At 38.4% G+C, this 26,251-nt stretch overlaps 1 protein-coding gene across 1 annotated transcript; it reads right to left on the bottom strand.

Annotated features, from left to right (window-relative positions):
• Window positions 1-4,761: 4,761 nt before the first annotated feature.
• LOC126458084 (porphobilinogen deaminase) lies at window positions 4,762-11,367 on the bottom strand. The gene is made up of 7 exons (XM_050094900.1): window positions 11,004-11,367; window positions 9,971-10,043; window positions 9,653-9,836; window positions 9,479-9,564; window positions 8,779-8,960; window positions 6,723-7,057; window positions 4,762-6,424 (listed from the first exon to the last, which is right to left on the bottom strand). Exons 1-7 carry the CDS (start codon window positions 11,046-11,048, stop codon window positions 6,247-6,249), a joined length of 1,083 nt encoding a protein of 360 aa, XP_049950857.1. The 5' UTR covers window positions 11,049-11,367; the 3' UTR covers window positions 4,762-6,246.
• Window positions 11,368-26,251: the final 14,884 nt, after the last annotated feature.

The following is a 26,251-nucleotide window of genomic DNA, read 5'->3' as shown; positions in this document are numbered from 1 at the left end:
ACCATACAAGTTGCACTCACCAGCAGTTTACTCATTTACAAAGAGGAAAATCACAATTGTAGAATTCCATTATGTTAAACTTTACAGGAAAAGCAAAAACAGTTTCTTAAAAAAAGTGACACAGATAATGTTGCTATGTACTTAACTATATAGTAGAGGCCTCGTTATTGACAAAGTAGAGAAATTCATGCACTTTCAAATCTCTCTTTGATATGGAGTCATGAGGTTTTTACAGTCAGATGAAGTTATGAGGATTTCATTGTCTACCATCGGTAAGGCACTAGGACAAGCCATTCTTGAGTACTGCTCACGTGTTTGGGATTTGCACCAGGCTGACTAAAGGAAGACATAAAAACAGTTCAGAGGCTGGTAGGTTTGAACAACATGCAAATATCATGAAGGTACTTTGGGAACTGAAATGGGAATCCCTGGAGAGATGGCATCTTTTCGAGGAACACCACTGAGAAAATTTAGAGAATGAACATTTGAAGTTGACTGCAGAATGATTCTATGTTGCCAATGTACATTTCACGTAAGGAGCATGTAGAAAAGGTAAGAGAAACTATGGCTCATATAGAGGCATATAGGCAGTCATTTTTCCCTCGCTCTATTTGCAAGTGGAACAGGAAAGGAAATGACTAGCAGCAGTACAGAGTACTATCCACTGCGAAAACCATACATTGGCTTACGGAACATATGTAGATGTACCTTAATTATGTGTGAAAATCTTTATAACTTCATATTTTCTTGCTGGTATAAAACACAAATCAGATCATGGATTAGATACTAATTTGGTTAGATTAAAAATGATGATAACCAACTGGGCAGTAGATATTCAGCTTACATGATGTTTTGAGAACATTGCAAACTTAAGAAATTCAGCAATTTTACATTATACAAGTTGCACTCACCAGCAGTTTACTCAATTACAAAGAGGAAAATCACAATTGTAGAATTACAAATCACGTTTGTCAAAAGCTACAAAAACAAGACGGAACTTCGGTAGCTTTCAGATGAGTCCTTTCTCAGAGCTACACAGAACGTGTGGTATTGTGTGCACAACACAAATTATAAATAACACTGCACTCAGTAGTGTCAGCTAGGACCGTCAGGAACTGTTTGCTGGACTCTGAGGTACAAGCAACCACGCTTCACCTTTCAATTCATCATTGTGCAACCTGCCTCAAATGATGTAGCAAAATCTGCAAATTGAGGGGCGACTGTTGTAAAGCTGCGGTTAGTGATGACAGTCTTGAAGTGAAAGATGGTGTTTATTGAGTGACACATTGACCACGTGAGCAGCAACTGCCAGTGTGTATCTGGTGACAACATACAGCACCACCTCCAGGCATCGCTGGATTATTTCTCATGTCACGCAACTATTGTGCAACTCGGTCGTTTGTCGAAGAAGACCAGCATATCATCGTCCCATCCATTTTTTTTTCTGTTTGTATGATGGTGGAGGAAAGCTCTGGGTCTGCTGCACAAACTACTCAAACAGCCCAGGTTGTTATGAGCTCCCAGATATCTTCTACATTGAATGTGTGTGGCACTAGATCAGATGGTATCTGGCCCAGTCTGCATAATTGGCTGCATCCATTGACTATTTGTACAAAGTGAAAATATGAAGGAACAATACCTTTCAATATGAGACTTGTCATATCTATCAGCATTTCTACAGATGATGTGGACTTCATATGATTAGATAAGACACTGAAATTGTTGTTTAAGATAGTCTTCCTTTAGGTGTATGACCTGCATTTACAGTTGTGTATAGGGTTCTACCTGTATAATGCATGGATAAAAGTTCATTCAGGTCAGACCATTGTTTGAGTGTGTTCAATTTGGCACTCTAGGATTATTAAAGAGTCGGTTCTTGCTAGGTTCCATGTGATTAGAAAAGGGGAGGTAGATCACATGGAGATAAACAGAATAAGTTTCATAACCCTAGTGGAAGCCACAAAACTAAGTACAAAAGTGTGAAAATACTTCTCTACTGAATGTTAGCTGTTCAGGTATTCAAGGAAGGTGCATTTTATCTTTCTTTTACTTATATGCTGAATTGCATAGTAGTTTGTATTAAGGATTTACTTCTTTCGTTTCTTTGTCCTCTACCATTCGTGTATTGTCTACTCAGAGTCCTATTATGTACTTTATAACTCAATGTTCATAGTGACCTTCCCTCTCCCTCGTGTCTTGCTCCCAACTTACGAACCACAAATGAAATTTCAATGTTTTTAGCCTCTCATCCTTCTTACAGTAAAATCCCACTCTTATTTATCAGTAAATGTGTGCCTTCTGTATTGTTAAATTTTGTGTGTTCCCCACTCTCACATTATGAAACAGACATCCTTTAGTACTGGTTCAACTTTGAAAAATGGTGAGGGAAATTGGTAACATTGTAGCAGATAGAGACACTGAACTGTGACACTGACTTATTGGTTAAAAAGCAATAACAGTTAGTAATGGTGGCAATTAATGTGTCATTCAACAATGATTTACTGTGGTTTAGTAGTTCCAATTCTGGACACTAACATAAGAAAATTTAATTAGTACATGTAAGTTGTTGGTCCTGGAAGTCCCAGAAACAGTATCTGACATGAGCAAGTGCCATGAATTGGAGTGACATGGTCACAGGTGCTCAGGTCTCATTTCGAGCCTGTTGTTGAGGTAATCGCTTATGAGGATATTTTTAGCAAAATGTTGTATTGCTTTCAGCTATGGAGCCACATTACATGAAAGTAGCTTATGTGAGTGTTAAGTTGGTTGGCTTCGATGATGATGTGCTTAACTTTTCTCCTGCAAAAATAAAGTCGCCTGAATAATCTCATTGCCTTCTCTAGTTTCGCAATGTAAATGTTGTCCAACCAGAGTAAATGTGAGCAAGGGTCAAAGATCTCTGTCTGAAACAGACAGTACTGACACCAATGGAATCTTGAATTTAGTTTGATGGTATATGATACTCAATATGGAAGTCAAGCGCAAAATGGCTTTTAAAAGAAAGTATCATGAATGGAAATTCATTCGAAGTTGGTGGATGTTTATAAGAAGTCTGCTGCTGCATTTCCAGAAAAATAGATGGCAGAGAGCAGAGACTGAATGTGGCTACACTTTGCTTGAAGTTCCATCAGTACAAAATAAGATACTTAACAGCAGGTTGAATAAAAATGTGTGAAACAGTTGAAAATACAGGCATACAAAATGAAACAGTATAGTACACTTTACTTGAATAATTAAACAGAAGAAAGCAAAGAATGTGTCACATTAGATGAATGTTCACCATAACCCAATATGCATGCACACTAAGTTATTTTGGCAATGGGAAAATTTGAAATAAAAATTATTTGGAACAACACCCATATTCATTTTTCACCCTCTGACTACTGTAGATAAGTATTTTGCAGAACTTTCAAAATAATACTCCACAGAAGAAATTTAGCTACAAAAGTGTGTTGGACATCGTGCATTGCGACAAAAGGGGATTATGTAGCAAAATAGTGCACAAAATGCCTGGCAAAGAACTTTTCACTGTCCCTACATATATTTCTCTGGGTGCATATTTCATTTGAACTCTGTGAATTTACAATCAATGAAAAAAACATGGATGTCATGACATTACATCAAACCAATATGTACTTATGTTGGACATTGAGCAACAATTTTCAAGGTATTTAGATGTCCTTCTGAAACTAGTCATTGCCTCCTCGAGAATCAATCTTCTGCAATGATGATTCTGTTTCCCATATTATAGTAGCTATCTTCACTGGTGTACTCGTGATGTTTTTGTTGTTTACATTGCAAGATTTGGTTGGGACCAATTTCACAAGTGCCATTTCTTGTCGTTATGTGCAATGAACATCCCCGAGATGATAACCCTCTTAACTCTCTATAGTAATGTGCAGTACGGAGCAAGAACAGTAAACTCTCTCTGTAAGAAATGACCCAATCTGCAAAATTACTTGCAGATGTTACTCTTGACACCAAGAAAGCAGTTTAAGACATACTTGTCTCTCATACCTTTCAAAGCACCATATAGTATAAAATCAATCATGGACACTGTATGTGCAATAGTTGTCTTAATATATTTACAACATACAACATGGGTTGAGCTCATTTTATTTGTGTGTTCAATAAAATGTGGACTTCTCAGCAAGTAACTTCAATTGCTTTCTAGTTTAACGAACAATACGATAGATTTATTTTAGTAATCTGTAACCACTGCATTCTGAGCCTAGGGTCGTAAATCTTCAGATGATTCATGGAAGGTATTTACACTGAAAATACGAGACGGCTTCTTGTTAATGCATTGACTGCAACAAGGCCAACGCACGGCCACAGCAGAGCTCCACATCTGATGCTATGGCCCGACCTGCCAGTGAAATGGAAGTCACTATGCTTTGCTGGTAGTCAACATATCAAAAGACAAAGAGATGACTCATGACTATTTGATTTTATCAAACAGCCCTTTTAAGTGGAATGGTACATCCTTTCCAACCAATCTTGTAGAATCAGTGCTGTTCATAGGCAACAGTTTAATGTAACTGCAGAAAATTGAGCCCAAGCACTGAACTTGGTGGCAAATACATTGCTTTTTCTCAAAGAAAACTTCCACAGAGGGTAAATACAAATATACATAATTTCAACCATTTACAAATCTTTTGACAGGGTCAGGCTTTACACAAATAGCAAGTCATTCATTTTCTATTTCATTCATTATTACTGGAGGCACACTTCTCAGAATGAAAATGAAACATCACACAATTTATAACTCCATAAATATAAAAGTTTATTTACAGTTTTATAAAAATAAATGTCTTAACATACAACAAAGGAACACACACACACACACACACACACACACACACACACACACACACACACGTTAAGCATTTGTTTTGTGCACACGAGATCATCCAGACGCAAATGCACATCACAACTATATTACAACACTGAAATTAAATACTTAGAACCAAGCAACTACAAAACCATTCAGTCTAATAAGGAACAATGTTGAGAAGTTAAGCATCTCTCTGCTGCAGAGCTGCTTTTTTACACCTGAGTATGTATCTGTTGTCCACATCACATTTATTTAACAAACAGACATTACCAACATAAGTGCAAATTTAAACCTGCTCCTGAAGTTAACACTTAGGTCTTGCAGCAAGGAGTTTTTTCTCTAGGTGTCTACCCCTGTCTCAAATAACAGCATTATTTCCTGACTGGCCACAATGCATCACTTAATAATGATAACTTTACCATGCAAAAAATAAGTAAAGAATGATCTCTATGATGCCCGCTCCATGGTGTGAGACTTTAACTGCAACAGGTATTGGACATTAAGTACAGCCCAGAGTTTTTGTCTGCTCTCCAAAATCACAAAAAACCATTCTGCATTTCACTCATTACAACAAGGCAGCTTTGAATTACAATTCATTATAAATACTGACATTAGGGACTCTTAAATATGTTTCAAATTGAAGACAGCTGTAGATGGATACAATGGAATGCATATCTGTGTTTACAGCTAATACAGAAAAAAAACATGCCTTATTAACATTTAGTTTTGACAGTTACAAATGTTCACAGCTTGAGCAGGCTCTCTTCTTAAAAGGCATATTTCAAGGACAGCTTATGTCAGAAGAAAATACATGCGCTCTCCCTTTCCAATCCTACTCTCTGTCCAATGATAGTATGTAGCACTTGATCCTGGTATCAGAGTTCAGCACCTTCTGTCACATCCCTCCAATTTTAAAATTACAAATTGATAATTTCTGTAGCAGCTATGAATATCAAGCAGCAGCTGGTCTGTCATCAGAACTAGTATAAATCACAAATTTTCAAATCGCAGAACAGCAGCACCATTGTCATTACGATTTAACTATGGTTTTTACATCTCTTGATTTTGACTGAGCACGACACTGAATACAGGATGTGAAAGTGCCACATGGTATGAACAAGCTTACACTATACACACCAATGCAATAATGTTGGATCTTGAAACAAAATACTTGTACTCAATACTGTGTTCAACTGCAACAAATGAACACTGCATTACATCCATCCAGGGTCAAAGAACGCTTTCCTCAAGCATAAATGCACTTAACTGCAGTTAACACAACAATCACTCCGTAGTTTTGTGTTTCAGTGAAACAACTGATGTTCCACAAATGAGAGGGCATTGTGCACATACACAACTTTACAGCAGAAAAATAATTTAACAACAGCTGACTACTTATATAAATAGTATCAACTTGGTGTTGTTTCATTTTTCTTCTTAGCCTCAGCCATAATGGTGAGGGCTCCACCTTTAATCATGCTCATTGCCAGATCTTCTCCAAGCTTCTCTGCTTCTTCAAGGTCCATATATGAGAGAGATGCTGGTGCCATGCTACAAAACAGTTTTGGCATTCGGTATGGGCATTTGCTGGAATATAAAATTCTTCCATTAGCTGGTGTATTGCTGTGGTATGTTTTACAAGAGCTACACTTATCTTCGATCACAAAACTCAGCTAATGACACACAACAAAACCCGCATTTATACCATTCAAATACAGTAATACTGCCATACATAAAAGGAAAAAAAAACTACAACCAATGAAATTTTCCATATTTTCTTTTGTCCATTTTCCTTGAAAGTTCATTATTAGTGCTGAAAACTTTATATTCCACAGCTATTCATTTGATACCTCTAATTATTACCTGTGCAGGTGCAAGTACCCACCTGGGAGGCTCACCATCATCATCTTCTTCATGATACCGTACGTGGCATACGGCTCCTCTCTTCAAAGTTTGTGAACCATCCAGGCTCCAGACGGCGCCAGTTAATGACAGTGTGGCTCTTGGTGTGCCATCTGTGTAAGAAGATACTACAGCTACAGGAGCGGAGCAACCACCTTCTAATGTACGCAGGAATGCTCGCTCTGAGAGTGCCCTCAGGGCTGTGGCACCATGATGCAATGGTTCCAATAATGAAAGTACCTCAAGGTCATCCTCACGGCACTCCACTGCTAGGGCACCTTGGCCCACAGCGTACATGAGTTCATTTGCATCTAGCATCTGTGGGAGGCAAAGCTAAGTAAGTATATGTGGGAACTACACACACACACACACACACACACACACACACACAGACAGAGAGAGAGAGAGAGAGAGAGAGAGAGAGAGAGAGAGAGTACTTAGCAGATCCCTGAAACAATATTTTACCTCACTATATTTAATTATTATTTCAAAAGTAAAAAGTTTTCACTCTACAAGTTTAAGGTTCCAACAATATATCAAAACACACTTGAAATGTGTGAATTATACACCATCAAAGTGAAACTAAAAGCTAAATGAAGGTATACCATTTAGGTTTTTGGATTAACTAAACGCTTTACCAAACTGTCATCTTTCAACCTCATCTAGTCCTCGAGCTACACTGCAGATTGATATTTCACCACAGCCAAGTTTTCGTATGCACATTCGTAGGCTTCACTCACTCACAACCAAATTGTCAGCTTCCAACCTAACCTATACCCCAGACTATGCCAAAGATCAGTTTTTCAGCACAACTTACATTCCATCATGGTGTTGTGGACTTTTAATTTGTGTATGTCTATTGGGTGTACTGAATGTTTTGGCTCCTGAAGGTACATACTGGGAAGAAATTCTGCCTCACAGTTTAAAGGAATATATATTTTCGGTCATGTAAGGCAGCCTCCCTTATACCTTCCCCTTTAAAATGACCAACGAGTACACATGATCACAAATAATGTTTCCAGTTTACACCATGGGCAAATAAACATTACTGGCTTTTTTAAAATAAATTCAGAGGTTAACTAACACAATAAAGTCATATCTGTTAAGAGGCACATTTCCAAGTCCAAGCTACAAGATGGGGGAACGACAAGATTGCCTTATTTATGGTGTTGTGATGGTCACAATACTGCCGTTCTGAACAGATTAGTGATGTCACTGCTCTCACAATTTTTGTAACATTAGGCATTTGTTTTTCCCAATCATCTGCATTAAATTAAATTTTTCTACATTTAGAGCTACCTGCTATTCAACATACAACCTAGAAATTTTGTGCAAGCCACCTCTTTTCTTCCCACAGCCTCCTTGCCGCTGGTTGTCATCAACTACACTACATGATACTTCAACTGGGCACCTCCTCGTCATCCTCAGCTGATGATGCAAGCTCGAAATTTGGCAAATTTGGCAAGTGCCAGTGATCGAAGCTGGCAGATTGTATCACGTTCTCCACTGCTTCAATTTATTTGTGTGCAGTTTACTAACGCACAGTTTGTAAAGCTCACCAGGGGACATGCCTGAACCTGACTGTTTCTCTTCATTACATCCAAGAGTAGCTGTGACCATGGTCATGAAATGACAATTGCATATATTTACATCCATTTATCACTTATGGTTCTGTTGGTAACGCAAATAATTTAATATTAGTCTACTAAAAATACGGGACTAGTGCAGCAGGGGATACAACCCGTCGGCTTTGGACAATGACGTCACAAGTGGCCAATCGAGAAGCGATTCTTCTTAGTGTTGTAGCTCCCTTCAGTGGCTGATAAGTGTTTTTTGACTTTAAAAAAAAAAAAATCTCACGAGATAGAATAAACAGATCCACTTTATTAAGCAATCAGTAAAAAAACTAAACTGAAACATAACAGCAAAAGCGAAAATGGTAAACTGCTCTCTGGAGGCTTGTGACGTCCTTGTCCAAAGCCGACGGGTTGTATCCCCTGCTGCACTAGACCCAAAAATACTTGTTATATCTTCCTTACCTCACTGATCCTCTTCTCCCACTCCATCCTTTTTATACCAGCAGCAGCAAGCACTATGGCATCAAATGTGTCACCTTTGTCAAGTTTTGCCAGTCTTGTATTTAGGTTTCCCCTTATATCTATGACTTTCAAGTGTGGATACTTCCTGTTTAACTGAGCCTTCCGCCTCAGTGAGCTAGTCCCTATAAAAATAAAATAAAATAAATAATAGGTGTACCAGTATGTGTACACATAATATATTGTTATGTACTCATTAATCAATACAACAGAACATAAGAAACTCTTATCTATATCCTAGTGCCTGCAAGAGAACATACAATAACCAAGAGAGAGACTACACACAGATTCATAAAGAAATGAATCTAATCGCAAGATCCTGTAACAATCAACATATAAACTAATAATAATAAAATTGTCTGTCACTGATATCACACCAAAGATGTAAATAAAGGGTCAAATAATTCACCAAATCAAATAACTATTGAAAATCAAGAGGACATTCTGATGACACAAAGAGAGGAAAATAAACATAATTGAAAGTAAAATAGTGACATCACGACGAATCCAGATTTCCAACACTGTTTCCTATCTCACTCCGATATTGAGAAATTCAACAGAAATCATGCCAAAATCTCTCTACATAATCTGCCTCACTTCCATTGTTCCTTTAAAGATCATTTAAAACTTTATAGGCTCTTACCTATAACGCTTCCTTCTGGCAATGTTGATAACGTCTTATTACTGTGCTTTTCGTGCATAACTACTGCATCCCTCGGATCTTCTCGACTGGAAAAAAAAAAATTGGAAGTATTAAAAAATGTAATCTTGGCATAATTATTAGAATGATGATCTTATAAGATGCATTGAGACATACCTTAAGACCGCACCTATACACATTCCATATGGCAGAGTTGTTGGAAGATCTTTCAAAGAGTGAACAACAAAATCTACCAATTCATCCGCTAAAGCTGTTTCCAACTCTTTCGTAAATAAACTTTTTTCTCCTATTTTTGTTAAAGGTTTGTCTAATATTTTATCGCCAGTTGTGCTCATAGTGACTGGAAATAATAATGTACATTTTGAATGCCTTCATAATGATGCAACTGCTAAACATATCTTATAAAACCAACTGCAAATATTGATTTGAAACTTATTGTCGATAACATATCAACACAAAAAAATAGTATCTTACCGATTTCGAACTTCTTTTCTGGGTACCTCTCCTTTAGGCACGATACAACATATCTTGTCTGAATGAGGGCCAGCTGGAGGAAAAGAAAAGAAATGTATTAAAACATGTTTGCTGGGCTGTTCATGGTATTTTCTGAATATATATCCACACTTACATAGTAACTTTATAGTAAGCTAAAATACCGCACAGAAAATGCTTTCTGTGAGTGATGCTTACTTTGACATTAGGATAGGCAATTCTGCTACAAATGACACGAGTTGCGAAAGGTGTTAGACAAAGAATTTACTGCGATCTTACAATGCGATAGGTGTAACTAGTGAAATTATCAGTGACTCCATGGAAACAAATTCATATATCAGTGATGTAGAGGGACTTCGCACTTTCACCTGAGGTGATTTTTTTTCCTGTTATGAAATAGCACACTGCAGTTTCAATTTAAGGTGACATTGGCGTTGTCGAAGTATTTCTACTTACGCATGGTAGAATAAACGAGGAAATAGAACAGACGTGTATCAAATTATAACCAGGTCGAGGCAACCTCTCACCGTGATTCGATTCCCTTAGAATTTTGAATTGACGCTACATTATCGTCCGGTATTAAACGAAACTAATGTTCCACTCGTTGGCCTTGCTCTGATACTTGATTAGGCCCTAATTAAGGATCTCAGTTCCAGATTTTCTCTCTCACCAGATCATGACACAAGAAACTCGTCCTGCGAGAAAATCAGTTATAACGGTTGACATTCCACGTGAAGACTTTCCTCCCTTTTTAGTCTAATGGACATCACTACTGTCATCTGAGGGTGGGGGTGGGGTGGTTGCTAAAAAATCGTGGTCATTCGTTCACAGCGAACCTAGCCCAAAAAAGCAAATCAGTTGCTACGACGGGACGCTTGTTAGTAATGAGTATTAATATAATTGCTAATGGCTACTAGAATACACACTTTAGTTTGGTAACAGTTAAGTTTTGGACACCCTCCGTATTTTTCATACTTCACGTATGTTAATATTTAAAACGCCATTAAAAACTCACCTCACTCTTCCTTGATCCGACACGGATGCAGTTGTCTCCCCTCATTTTGTACTATCTTTTAATGTAGTATATACAGCGGTTTTACTTTCGAAAGCTGCTCTAAACGAAGTAGGTCACACTTCCAGGCGATGTAATCACAACTAAGCACCAGACACACTATCACTAATTTTTATTTACATTCACCTTAAATCCACAATTACTGACACTGCAGTAGATTGTGGAAGCTAATATTATACGATTTGGGATTTCAAGTACGTCCTCATCAGTAAGCCATGGTCATTCATAAACATTTACTGTACACAACCACACACCAACCACTTCACTCCGCTCCTGTAGTGCTACTGGCTGACACTCACTGTTTCAAGGATATTTACGTCGATCTCACTCCTTATCGATATGTTGTGTCGACGCTGACTTGCTTTGTAGCTTCGGCCCCCTCCATGTTCGGCCACACATTACCGAACTTGCACGGAATCACCCGAAGCTGCTCGATAACTGCAGAGCAGCGAGCTCATTGTTACAGAGCACAGACCCAACATCGTCAAATGATGAGGCTTACCTTTGCGCTGAGAAGACGGAAGAGAGAAGAAGGCAGTTGAGAAGAAGGGGCATATAAAGTCGGCAAAAACAATTCGTGGAAAAGTTGAAGCATCACTTGCAGAACTTTTATTCTTTATTTATCTGTAACTAATACTTGCAGCTCGCGTCAGATAATCATTTCTGCTCTCCTCGAATACACTGCTGGTACCAATACATTGGTTCAGTCCAATATTACCGGATCTGTTAAAATTGCATATAAACTAAGAAAGGAACACCTACTTGGACTGAAAACTCAGTTGTTCTAAATGGGAGGTTAGTAATATCTCTGTACATTGCGTACCATACAGTAAAACTTTTTTCAGTAATAATCATAATACCAATGTCACTTCATTCGTATTCTAGCTAGAGAATCTAATTAACATATGTATGCAATGCAAACTTGCAACACGTTATTTTATCATCAGCGCTTTAAGTTTGTACACAAATAGGTGATTTGAGCTTGACAAATATTTCTTTTGCTTATTCTACACAAGTTCGTTTTATTCTTATTGACATCGTTACATGGGTATAACTTGCAGTTATACTGTTATTCCTGTTGTTGTTGTCTCTGACATTGAAATAATTTTTTTCAGGTTGTTGGATATTCTTAACGGTCCTCACTTTTCGTCTGATCTTGCAAGATTTCTTCTTGACACAATATTATAATATGAGCGATTTCCCAAGTTATTACAAGAATATCCCTTTCTTGTCTGTCAGTTACATTCCAACTATTGTGTACAGAAGTCCACAGAATGTCAAGTGTTGCAAACAGAAACATCAAGACTGCTGTAGAAAGAAATCTTTTGCCACCAAATTGTCTTTCGTTTGCAGCAGCCACTGTTCCAGTTTGTAGGAAATAAAAAGTCACGTTCTGATTTGTTAGTTCAGTGATGAAATTAAACGCAATCATGATATCTTGATAGTTTTTTGGGTGGGTTTTTGGGGGGGGGGGGGGGGGGGCGTCTGGATGTATTTACTTTTCCAGTATACAGGGTCAATAAAAATTCCGCAGTTGGAGAGTGGCATGCGATTCGTCTTACATATTCAAGGTAAAATTTTATCTAGCAAAATCAAAAGGAAAAAATAAAGGCTGTAAGACTTGGATGAACGTCCTGTCGACGTCGAAGTCATTAGAGATGGAGCACTAGCTCGGATTGTTTCAAGGATGGGGAAGGAAATCGGCCGTGTCCTTTCAGAGAAAGGATCCCAGCATTTGCCTGGAGCGATTTAGGGAAATCACAGGAAACCTAAATCTGGATGGCCGGACATGGGTTTGAACCGCCGTCCTCCCGAATACGGGTCCAGTGTGCTAACCACTGCTCCACCTCGCTCAGTCTAGCAAAATCAGATTGGGTGAATTTCGAAAACAGATGTATGAAAACGAGGAGCTGGCAACACTGTCACACTGTGCAGCACATCCGAATGTATAGTGGAATGTGTATCACCCTATTTTACTGTACTAGCAGTCGTAGCTCACAGAGTAAACTGCTGGGACATCAACGATCATTGTTCGAATCCTCTTCAGGTTCCTTTTTATTTTTAGATGTCCATTCCTTAGTTCTCGTCGTTTGTAAGTAGGAAAATCATTTTGTCACATGACAGTAGCCTACACACGACAGTGCGATCCATCAAACTGCATGCATATGTCTACCAGCTGTGAAGTGCACAACCATAACTGCTCCTGTGACGTTCATGCAGGGCAGCTTCACGATAGAGTACACGATAAGTATGTTGATAGGCTTTTGGTGCTGGATGCATCCGATAACAAAGCTACTGCTACTACTCGTGCGTACGCTGCACGATACCCTGAAAAATCGCGATAAGATTGGTTTTCGACGCCTGGAGCAATGCCTTCGGGATATCGGTAATCTTCGCCCACAAGTAACAGACAGAGATCGTCCAAGAGCTAGACATAATCCACAAACAAAGGACGCACGTATTGAAACAGTTCACCAGTCACCTCGGCGAAAACCTGTGATAGTCCAAGATAGTTCCAGATACTTCAAAGATCGGTTGCTGAGCCGCGCGGTCTAGGGCGTCTTGCACGGTCCGCCCGGCTGCCCCCGGCGGAGGTTCGAGTCCTTCCTCTGGCTTGGGTGTGTGTGTCGTCCTTAGCATAAATAGCTTAAGTTAGATTAAAATAGTGTGTAACCTTAGGGACCAATGACCTTAGCAGTTTGGTTCGATAAGCCTTACCACAAATTAAAAAAAAAAAAAAAAAAAAAAAAAAAAACCAAGTTGCTGAAGTGTTACACGATGAAGAACAGCATCTATATCATTACACATGAACTCAACAACAGTGGCCAGAAGACTGCACTCGACGAGTACAGTTTCGTGAATGGCTTTTGCACCAAGTGGAAGCTAACGAACATTTTATGTAAAACATAATGTGGACTGACGAATCTAACTTCACTCGTGAAGGTATTTTCGACCTCCACAACAGACATTATTGGTCGGAACACCGCCCACATGTCGTCCATAAACGTGGCTTTCAGGCACGCTTTGGCATAAACCTGTGGGCTGTAATTGTGGGTGGAGTGATTTTGGGCCCTTACCTATTGCCAGACAAGTTGAATGCGCCTCCATATCCTACATTTTTTTGCAATACTTCGACACATTAGAAAGTGCTCCACTGGGTGTTCAGTGACATCTATAGTTTTAGCATGATGGTGCATTGCCACACTTCGGAATGAATGTGCGTGACAAATATTTAAATGAACAATTTCCAGGGAAATGTACTGGTCGCGGACGTCCAAAGCTCTGGTCTTCTCGTTCTCAGGACTTTAATTCACTAGAACTTTATTTTTGGGAACACTTAAAGGAACAATTTTATAGTACCCAGCCATGGATGTACCAGCCAGTTCAGCAATGGGGATGCAGGTGTGTTGTGTAAGGTCCAGCAAAGTATGATCCAACGAGTGGTGAAGTGTTTGCAAATGCAAGGTGGTTGCTTTGAACATCATCTCCAAAGTGAACATTGCTCATGCGTTTACATACCGGCTCTGTGAAGATAATCCTGAACTCAAACATACAGAATGGAATTATTTGTATGTAGCATAATGTGCAGTCTAGTGTAGCCTACCTATTGTGTTTTTTGTACCTCGTAGGTTACAGACGATGTTACTGTACCCACAGCTAATTTCTGCTGGCTTTATTTGTGCCATGAACAAAACAAAATCTCAGGTAACTGAAGCCAGCCTTCACTTGCCTGAGATTGCAGTCGTCAGTGTGTGTGTCTATTTTTGACGAAGGCCTTATCGGGCAAAAGCTTTATTTGTGACAGTCTTTTTGTTGTGCCTATCTGCGACTCAGCATCTCCGCTATACGGTGAGTAGCAACTTTCCTTTTCATAATATTGTTACATTCCATCCTGGATTTTCGATTGTTTGAACAAAATGAAGTGGTAGTTTACGTATTTAAGATGTTCGTGCTATGTCTTAATGTTTAAATAAAGGTAACAGCAACAGAAGGAAATTCAAAGACACAACATCGTGGAAATGTAAATTGAATACAAATTGATGCTTTAACTGAAAAAAGGATGTTTGTCGCACACACCAGTCGAACATCAGCGAGTCTACATATCGTTCCCGCGACATTGATTGCCTCATATCACTGAGTTTTTAAAATTTTTGTATTGGTCGTCGTATCTGTTCAGGATGGACGTCCCATGATGCTTGTTCAAGTTCATCATTGATCCATTCACTTAGTTTGTTTTTTATTACAGAGGGCAGCTAACCTTCTGACCGAACACGGGCTGAGCTACCGTGCCGGCCGGCGCTAATGGGACAGCTCTGGCACAATGTACAGTTTATGCTACCTGTTCTTGACCACACTGCACGCAGTTATAACGTTGCCAGAACCTCGTTTCTTAATACATATTTCTACTAAACATATTGGCAGGACTTGGTTTTGCTAGATACACTTTTATATCGAACTGGGGAGAGGAATCGTCACAGAGTGCTCATGCTTTTATCCTGTATTTTACTGACTTACTTCGAATATACTGTCTGAACAATTTGGGAATAACGTTTGACCATTTTACTCAAATACTGAAAAATGCCCAAAGATTGTTAGAGTGCTGCTTTTTTCTGTGGTAACTTTTTTTATCAATACACAAAATGTGGTATTTTACAAAATATTTCCAGTGATATTGTTGTCAGAAATATATTCAAGTGCATTTCCTAATCCCACAAGTGTTTTGTAGACTGGCTATGAAATCGATATGCAACAGCAATGAACAACAACCTGAGATATACTTAGTAGAGAAAACTGAGAAGAGTCATCCAGTGTTGGCCATAACAATGCTTGTACTCGATGTTTGTCACATCAATAAATTCATTTTAAAGTGCAGTATAGGATATTGAATCTAAATAATATTTCAGTTATTTTGGTAGTTGCAGGCAATTTAATTCAAAGTGTGGTCTTCATGATGTTGAGCCTATAAAGCTGTCTGAGCTGTAGAAATGGACATATAATTCAAAATCATGATTTCGCAAATGACAAGTTTGTGTTGCATTGGCTATAGGGTTCATCAGAATCCTCACTCTTAGAACCATTACTTACATGATTTTAATATTGAGAGACTGCATTTCGACTATCAGAAGCCTTTACAATCTCTTCTGTCTCGCAAGAACTTAAATAGCTGTTTGTGATGGTGATTAATCACAAACTGTGTGTTAACAGTATAGCATTCAAGTAAGTTATAGAAGCCCCTGTCTGTGGAGTCCTCAATACAAGTCATTGTTCATAATACTTACATTACTGTATGTAATAAAATCTTTGGCAAAATAACAATATTGGAGGGAGTTGGACCTAGAAGATAGTATACCTAGGAACACATGATGTGTTTGAGTGCTACTTAAGCTTAGTGTCTGATTTTAGAATCACATAAAGGAATCCGCACTAGAGTCTGCCATACACAGTTTCTGCCGTTTTCTACAGTTTTTGTTGTTGTTAGACATGATAATGTGTTTTGTGCACATTTGTAAACGATTTTCCATTCTACACATGTAAATCTTGTATAATATATTAAAGCTATTAGGAATATGTTGCTAACTCTCTAGGTACAGAATTTTATGTTGAGTAAAACGTTATATATTTTTAAAACTATTTATGTAACAAGAGGATAGCTAAGTCATACTTCATCTGTCATAAACCATATTGTACCTTGAAACAGAAGAAGATGTTTTACTATGAAACATGTGATACTTGCAAACGAACCTAATTTCTTTAATGTATTAACAATTTTACCTATCCTGAAAATGGAAATTTATGTTAGTTTCCAATAGCTTCTACTTCAAAATATTGTTAACTAGTTACTAGTTTTTGATAATACTTCTGTTTAATTTGAGTTCACTTACTGATTAATGATGTGAAGTAGACTAATAGTGCAAAAGGTTGACTATTACATACAATACTGACAAAATTTGCTCGACTGCAAGGCTTTTAAATTTCAATTGAATACTTGTTTCTAGGTACACAACCAAGTTGTACCTTGGAACATGTTTTCACATTTGGAAAAATCTTAATTATCTGGAGTAATTTTTGTAATTTCAGAAAGAGAGAGAGAGAGAGAGAGAGAGAGAGAGAGAGAGAGAGAGAGAGAGAGAGAGCACAATTTACATTTTTAACAATAAAGGGAAATAACATTTTCGTAACTACACTTTAACATTTTCTTAATTACACGTTACATATTTTGTCTTCTTTTCACATGAAATATGAAAAAATCTAGGTTTACACAAAGGTTTATTAAAAAATCCTTTATGGGAAATAACATTTTCTTAATTACACTTTAACATTTTCATAATTACTCTTTACATATTTTGTCTTCTTTTTACATGCAAGATCAAAAATGGAGGTTTACACAAAAAATCAAAATATGAACACTATCTGTTTGGATAGCAAAGAAATCATCAACATTATAGAAACTCTGACTTAATAGTAGCCTCTTTAATTCTATTTTAAATATATGTGAGTTTTGTGTCTTTTTTGGTGAGGTTTTGAACATTATTTTGGGTAGATACATCACACTATTTTGGTACAGGGCTTTTGAATGTATGTTCCTATGGAAATAATGCCTGTTTCTGGTTTGATGGAGGCAGAAGTCTGAAAAGTATACCAAAGTACAAAACTCTGTCCTGCAAAAAGACCCTAACGTCTGACAGTCAATTGAAAAGATTTATTGTTGTGTCACACTGATATGAACACAATGTGCATTAATATTACCATTTGGGGTAAAACTTTTTTACCATCAGAAAAGAATTACCAACAGTTCTTTGTAAGTCTGTAGGTCTTCCAAATTTCTCATTGTATATAAAAAATGATTTCAACAAAGAGATACTTGTACAAGGTCATATAGACCTGAGCAGAACAGTAGGGCTTGTAAGCAAGACACAAATTGCCATCCTGACTTTGTAGCTTTGTTGTTCAAAGAGGAGTTTTGTATCATTCCACTCTAGATTTTAACACCTTTACTGCAGCTGCAGTGCAGACACAAATCCAGTCCAGAAATTAAAAGATCATTTTGAACACTGCAAGAAGAAGAAGTGAATAGCCATGCAAGTCTTTCCGCTTCTTTTAATTCCAAATAATTGACAACACTCCTCATCATCTATTAAAGCAAGTCTCCGCTTTGAACTACTATTTTACAGATAAATAATATTCATAGATCTAATAATTTAGAACACATAGCATTGAACAGTTTCTCAATATGTAGGAGACCCAACCAACTAATATTTTAATTTTTGTTATTTATTACAAAATTACAGATATTTGAGAAGTAAATGCAGCACAGACATTTTCCGATTTCGATGATAACTTAGATATGTCTGGAAACTGAATAAATATTGTGAATTCTGACAACCAAATGGTATCCACTGTAGCCAGATTCAAATTTTTTGAAAAGATAAAATAAGTTTAAAATTGTGGGAAATAGAATATAGTGAAAAATTTAACATACACAAGTGGCAGACTTAAAAATGACAAGAAATGCTCTCTGTTATGCGATTCCTAGCTGTGCAGATAGGGTGCTGCATCTTCTCCATGAGGAAAGTTTTCGACTTTGCTCATCTTGTAGATTTACCACATTGGTATTGTAGTTGTACATTGTTTTGTAGGATTTAAAAGATAAAGTAAAACAATTATAAGTGTCAGTCGCTTTTACCTTCTCCCATCTCTCATCTTCAGGCGAATCAACATATTTTTGTTTGCAGGTTATAGCCATTTGTCTGTTTTGAGTGTCAGAGACTACTGGCTACATCCATCAAAGAAAAATATAACGTACTCCATTGATTCACTTGAATGTGTGTGTTAAACACTCGAAATGTGGCATAGGAGAAAATAAAAGTGACTCGCGCAGGTAATTGTTTTCATTTATCTTTTATGTCATAAACAGTCACAGTTTTTAAACCACAGTCCAACATGGACGGCATAAGACTCGTTACGTAAGGTTTATCCCAAATGCAGATTGATGCTTGAGTTCTCATGGGGTGGGGTGAAGTCACAGTTTATTACTGTCTATTACACCTCCCTTATGCCAAATGCAACTTGCAGTTACTCTCACTTCTAAAGTGCCACATATACTACACATCTACATTTATACTCCACAAGCCACCCAACGGTGTGTGGCAGGATTTTAATAATAATAACAATAAATTATATAAGACCAGTGACCTGCTCCAGTTTCGCGCAGATAGCACAGGTGAATGACTTGTCTGACATAGCAGCAATCTGGTTTAAGGCCACTGTGTGGAGTTGCGATTAAAATTCAGGAAGCGTTACGTAACTGAGTAGTACAATTTTCATTCAACTAAAAAAAAAAAAAGAGGAAATACAGTTAAAGCAGTGCACACCAGGAAAGTTCTCAGGAGTCACGAATGTTATGTGTTCCACACTTAATTGGCGTTTGGAGTGGCATCTTATATAATGATGGAAAATGCGGTCCGCCAGAATTCAGTGCAAGGTATGGCTTTTTGCCGGTCTCCCGAGTGCAGTGCCAGTACAGCGCAACCATAACGGAGTTCAGTGCAAGCTACAGCCATTTTCCAGCTGTACAATTGAAGCGCCTGTCTGGCATGAGGTACATTTTCTGCATGACCACATTTCTCTTCACATAACCCCCCACCCCCATGAACCATGGACCTTGCCGTTGGTGGGGAGGCTTGCGTGCCTCAGCGATACAAATGGCCCCGTACCGTAGGTGCAACCACAACGGAGGGGTATCTGTTGAGAGGCCAGACAAACGTGTGGTTCCTGAAGAGGGGCAGCAGCCTTTTCAGTAGTTGCAGGGGCAACAGTCTGGATGATTAACTGATCTGGCCTTGTAACATTAACCAAAACGGCCTTGCTGTGCTGGTACTGTGAACGGCTGAAAGTGAGGGGAAACTACAGCCCTAATTTTTCCCGAGGGCATGCAGCTTTACTGTATGGTTAAATGATGATGGTGTCCTCCTGGGTAAAATATTCCGGAGGTAAAATAGTACCCCATTCGGATCTCCGGGTGGGGACTACTCAAGAGGACGTCGTTATCAGGAAAAAGAAAACTGGCGTTCTATGGATCGGAGCATGGAATGTCAGATCCCTTAATTGGGCAGGTAGGTTAGAAAATTTAAAAAGGGAAATGGATAGGTTAAGGTTAGATATAGTGGGAATTAGTGTAGTTCGGTGGCAGGAGGAACAAGACTTTTGGTTAGGTGATTACAGGGTTATAAATACAAAATCAAATAGGGGTAATGCAGGAGTAGGTTTAATAATGAATAAAAAAATAGGAGTGCAAGTAAGATACTACAAACAGCATAGTGAACGCATTATTGTGGCCAAGCTAGACACAAAGCCCACGCCTACTACAGTAGTACAAGTTTATATGCCAACTAGCTCTGCAAATGATGAAGAAATTGATGAAATGTATGATGAGATAAAAGAAATTATTCAGGTAGTGAAGGGTGTAACCTCTCCACAAAAATTCTATAAGACAATATTTAATAGAAATGAGAGCCAAGTGTAACCTCCCTAGCAATTAAAAGTACTGACAAAGGCAATAAAAATGTGAAATTCGCAATCTGACTCTGGTGTAAGCTCCCACAAAAAATATAATAAAAGATATTATTTTAATAGAAATGGGAGCCAAACATAACCTCCCTAGAAATTAAATTTAATGACAAAAAAAAAAAATGAGAATCGCAATCTGACTCAAGGTGTAAACTCTCACGAAAATAATGAGAGACAATTTAATGCTAATGAAACTTCAGTGATAATGATAACACAATTAAACCGAAATATCGGTCTTTGGCCCTGTGCAAAAATCAGAATTAATTTCTTACCTCAGTATAACTGCATGTCAAGTTTCTGCTCTTATTGTTGGCCACGGCTTGGAGGAAATGCATTGCTAATATTTTTTTTTTTTAATTTAACTGAAACTTTACTTTAAGGGAAATGGAAGGAAATCATTGGTTCAATTAAATGGTTTTTTTTTTGTAAAAAAATTGCTTTGAAATCAAAACTATTATTGGGGCGATTATTGCACAAATTAGTTACAGTTAATTTACATTATTAGCTGAGCGCATTTAAAAATAATATACCTCGTCCTGTATCTTGACCAGAATGCCGTGTCGACGCCCGCCGACTCCTCACACACAACTGCACTCGACTGCTACTACCGACATACTCCACTGCTCACAGACTGCCCACTGACAGACTGCTCGCAACTGTACTGCACGACTACTACCGACCGACTACTGGACGCAACTGAACTGAGCTACTGCTACCGACAGAGTGCTGCTCGCAACTCTCGCACGGTCAAGCGCAGACTAACCACGATAAAAGGCTCTCTGGTCAAAGATTTTATCATGCCTCACCATCGCTGCTACGTTACATACGTGTTTCATAACCCTCCACTGGGGGGGGGGGCAAAAATTTGGCAGCGATGGTGAGTCATTTGGACTTGCCAAGTGCGGCAAAATTTTTTCTTTAATTAATGAACTTTTACAATTTACAGAATATTTAGATACATGAATTAAAAGTGGTGCACACACACCGAGTACAAAACATTTCAGACAAAGACAAAATATGAGTACAAAACATAGTAGCAAATCAGAAAACTGTATATACAAATTATTTGACAGATAACAGAGTGCATACACACTGAAAAAATTCTGTAGCATTTTCAGAACAAATAAACAGAATGGCAAAAAATCATGTTGACAAGTGACATGAGTGTACTTAATGAACATATCAGGAAATCATAAAAGGTATACAGAATGAGTACAAATCATATTAAAAATGAGAAAAGTGCACAGGCATGAAGTTCAGTAGAAAACATATTAACACATAACATAAGTGCACATGCACTGTAGTTCAGAACATATCATCAAAATAAAAATGTATATAGAATATAAAAGACAAGAGTGCACATATACTGTACTTCAGAACAAATCGAAAAAAATGTCTTTAGCATTTTCACAACAAATAAACATAATGGCAAAAAAAATCATGTCAACAAGTGACATAAGTGTACTCGCACTGGAGTTCAGCGAATCGAAAAAAAATGTATAACCCATGAACATAAATGATGTTAGCAAAAATGATTTTCACTATTAGGATAGGAAAGGGAAGGATTGCATCATGGTTGTAGCACTTTAGATAGCACACAGCTGTTCGGAAAGTCCATATCTTTCCACAGAAGTACAACACCAAGTGACACAATTTGAAGTTCTTTTCCCATCAGAATTTATCAGCGTAGCCAAGACACTGAACTGTCGTAGTAATGTTCCATGTTTTCATTTTGGCAGTACACTAGGTACACCAAACAGTGGGACCATAATAACGTCTTCATCGCTCACGGTGGTGGACAGCATGTCGTGTCAACACCACGCTCTTACAAGGCACACCAACGTAGAATTAGTGCAAAAACCAAATATAGTGCTCCATGATCATGAGGATGGACAGGACAAATGGACATTGCAGTAATCCAGGGTAGTTAGCTCATAAGGTGAAGGACATTAAGTCACATAATATTGAGAATTACAGTAGTAGTTTGCGGCATTCATAGCCTAGTTATTGAACATTTCTTTACCATGTATTTAGTATTACAGAATAATGTTCATAAAATTAAATTATTGGCATCATGGGTAATCGTATTACCATAAACAGTGGCAGTCCTTGGCCAGTTACAAAGCATATTTAGTATGACAGAGTAATGTTCATCAGAAGTCTTAATTGAAAAGGAGAGTCAATTATTGGCCTAACATTAACATAATACATTGAATGATACAAATTATTGGCACTCATTGGCCATTTACCAAAACATAAAGAGTCAACATTGAAAACAAGAGCTAACTAATGGCATAACTAATAACATAATTCATTTAATGACATTAATTATTGGCACTCAGTGGCCAGTAATAGAACATGAAAAATCATCATTGAAAACAGGAGCTAATTAATGGCATAATTAATAATGTAATTCATTTAGTGACATTAATTATTGGCACTCAGTGGCCAGCAAGTATTGAATAGAATAAAACATTGTTCATCATTCAGTATTATATATATATATATATATATATATATATATATATATATATATATTTGTTTATTTGTTTTTTTTTGTCTCATTAAGAAGTCATTACTCAAGTGACATACTATTCAGAGCTAATCAGTATTATTCAGAATTATCATAAACTAGTGACATTATGTGGGACTGGTAATACATTTTTTTTTGTTAGCAATGCATTGCGTTGGGATCGATAATTAATTGCTGAGGCATAACAATATTTGCTTTTGACCTATTGCTGCAAATGAAGATAGGTAATGTCATTCGTCATGAGTCAGCTGTAGCAAGGTTATGTAACAAGGCAGTATATGTGATTACATTTATAAATGATAGACACAAATGGGTAAAAAATAAAAATGCAAGTACTAGAACAGGTATAATAAGTAACAGGTTTAGTAAGTATCATGAAAAGCTTCTCCTGGAAAAAAAATACAAAATGGATTATTGACCTGAAAGAAGAAACGCATACTATGCTGAAAAGTAGTGAACTTAGAATTAACAGGTAGTGAAATGTGTATAAAAATGTGTTCCATAGCTGTCCTTTCGAAAACTTTCCGTCATCCTACTATGCAATATAACACCTGCTGTCAAAGCAAACTGCAACAAATACTTAAATAACTACATAGCATAAATACATAACTTCAACATTATCCTCATCTGTAAAGAAAAAACTTCATTATCAATCACTTCATTATCCATATTATCATAACTTCATTATTATCATCACCTGTAAAGAAAAACTTCATTATTCATAGTAGCATATCCTTCATCATTATTCATCAGCATTCATTATCATCTGCAAAAAAAAATCACTTCATTACTCATTATACAACTATTCCTTATCTCTAGCATATTTCATCACTAAAACTAAGATGTGTAGCTCTGTCTGACAGCCTGTATCAATCACCTTGTATTCTGAAAGAAAAAATTAGTTAAGACTGCTATTCTACGATGAGTATAGTATATTCTTGTTAATGCTTGTTAATCCTGATCCATTTACTCTTCCTCATAAAGTTAATGCATCTTCTTTCGTTTATTCCGTAGGTGAAATTCCCATTTCTGTTGAATTTATTTCTTACACGCATCATTTCTTTCTGAAATTGATGAAGAGAGATTAATGCCTTGCATTTAAATCATATACCCACTACATAATGACTGGTTTATGGTGACATAATTAACCATACAGCATAACATGACAGAAAACGTAATGTGTCAAAGACATTGACAGTGTTCAGATGCAAAAATGTACACAGAATAATACAATGCAGCAGCAAAAAAAAATATAAAACAGTCACGATGTTGAGATATCATAGGGCAAAAAAAAAAAAATGTCAAAAACAACTGGTGTGTTATACCTTAACTACACTCCTGGAAATGGAAAAAAGAACACATTGACACCGGTGTGTCAGACCCACCATACTTGCTCCGGACACTGCGAGAGGGCTGTACAAGCAATGATCACACGCACGGCACAGCGGACACGCCAGGAACCGCGGTGTTGGCCGTCGAATGGCGCTAGCTGCGCAGCATTTGTGCACCGCCGCCGTCAGTGTCAGCCAGTTTGCCGTGGCATACGGTGCTCCATCGCAGTCTTTAACACTGGTAGCATGCCGGGACAGCGTGGACGTGAACCGTATGTGCAGTTGACGGACTTTGAGTGAGGGCGTATAGTGGGCATGCGGGAGGCCGGGTGGACGCACCGCCGAATTGCTCAACACGTGGGGCGTGAGGTCTCCACAGTACATCGATGTTGTCGCCAGTGGTCGGCGGAAGGTGCACGTGCCCGTCGACCTGGGACCGAACCGCAGCGACGCACGGATGCACGCCAAGACCGTAGGATCCTACGCAGTGCCGTAGGGGACCGCACCGCCACTTCCCAGCAAATTAGGGACACTGTTGCTCCTGGGGTATCGGCGAGGACCATTCGCAACCGTCTCCATGAAGCTGGGCTACGGTCCCGCACACCGTTAGGCCGTCTTCCGCTCACGCCCCAACATCGTGCAGCCCGCCTCCAGTGGTGTCGCGACAGGCGTGAATGGAGGGACGAATGGAGACGTGTCGTCTTCAGTGATGAGAGTCGCTTCTGCCTTGGTGCCAATGATGGTCGTATGCGTGTTTGGCGCCGTGCAGGTGAGCGCCACAATCAGGACTGCATACGACCGAGGCACACAGGGCCAACACCCGGCATCATGGTGTGGGGAGCGATCTCCTACACTGGCCGTATACCACTGGTGATCGTCGAGGGGACACTGAATAGTGCATGGTACATCCAAACCGTCATCGAACCCATCGTTCTACCAATCCTAGACCGGCAAGGGAACTTGCTGTTCCAACAGGACAATGCACGTCCGCATGTATCCCGTACCACCCAACGTGCTCTAGAAGGTGTAAGACAACTACCCTGGCCAGCAAGATCTCCGGATCTGTACCCCATTGAGCATGTTTGGGACTGGATGAAGCGTCGTCTCACGCGGTCTGCACGTCCAGCACGAACGCTGGTCCAACTGAGGCGCCAGGTGGAAATGGCATGGCAAGCCGTTCCACAGGACTACATCCAGCATCTCTACGATCGTCTCCATGGGAGAATAGCAGCCTGCATTGCTGCGAAAGGTGGATATACACTGTACTAATGCCGACATTGTGCATGCTCTGTTGCCTGTGTCTATGTGCCTGTGGTTCTGTCAGTGTGATCATGTGATGTATCTGACCCCAGGAATGTGTCAATAAAGTTTCCCCTTCCTGGGACAATGAATTCACGGTGTTCTTATTTCAATTTCCAGGAGTGTATTTCACAGTGCATACAAACAAAACTGGAATACAATCATACACACAAAAAAATGGAAAATGTGCACGGTCTGATGTGTAACGACAAGAAAAGCGACCTGCTAACCTTACCTTGTCGGGCACTTGCCAAGAAAAAATACGATAATCATCAGTAATTAGTCATGTGAATATAATTGCATAAGTGGTCATAAAAAATTAGTAAATGGCATCATAGTGTGTCGAATCATAAAGTGTCTTCATTCAATAAAGGGTTTAATATTTGACCAATGGTGGTTGCCTTTCGATTTTCTGGTTCTCAAAGTTTCGACGTGTACAACATTGGGATGAGGAATGCTGC

Source organism: Schistocerca serialis, chromosome 2 (genome assembly GCF_023864345.2).
Source record: "Schistocerca serialis cubense isolate TAMUIC-IGC-003099 chromosome 2, iqSchSeri2.2, whole genome shotgun sequence".
Classification (NCBI taxonomy): domain Eukaryota; kingdom Metazoa; phylum Arthropoda; class Insecta; order Orthoptera; family Acrididae; genus Schistocerca; species Schistocerca serialis.
Note: the sequence above shows the minus strand (reverse complement) of the source record. Positions and strands in the feature narration are given on the sequence as shown.

What these genes read in the sequence shown, in the direction of transcription:
- LOC126458084 (XM_050094900.1), bottom strand. Translation starts at nt 11,048, where the DNA reads ATGAGGGGAGACAACTGCATCCGTGTCGGATCAAGGAAGAGTGAG. An exon ending in TCGGATCAAGGAAGAGTGAG is followed by an intron (nt 10,044 to 11,003) that starts GTGAGTTTTTAA and finishes CTTTTCCTCCAG; the next exon opens with CTGGCCCTCATTCAGACAAG. An exon ending in GCCAGAAGGAAGCGTTATAG is followed by an intron (nt 8,961 to 9,478) that starts GTAAGAGCCTAT and finishes TTATTTTTATAG; the next exon opens with GGACTAGCTCACTGAGGCGG.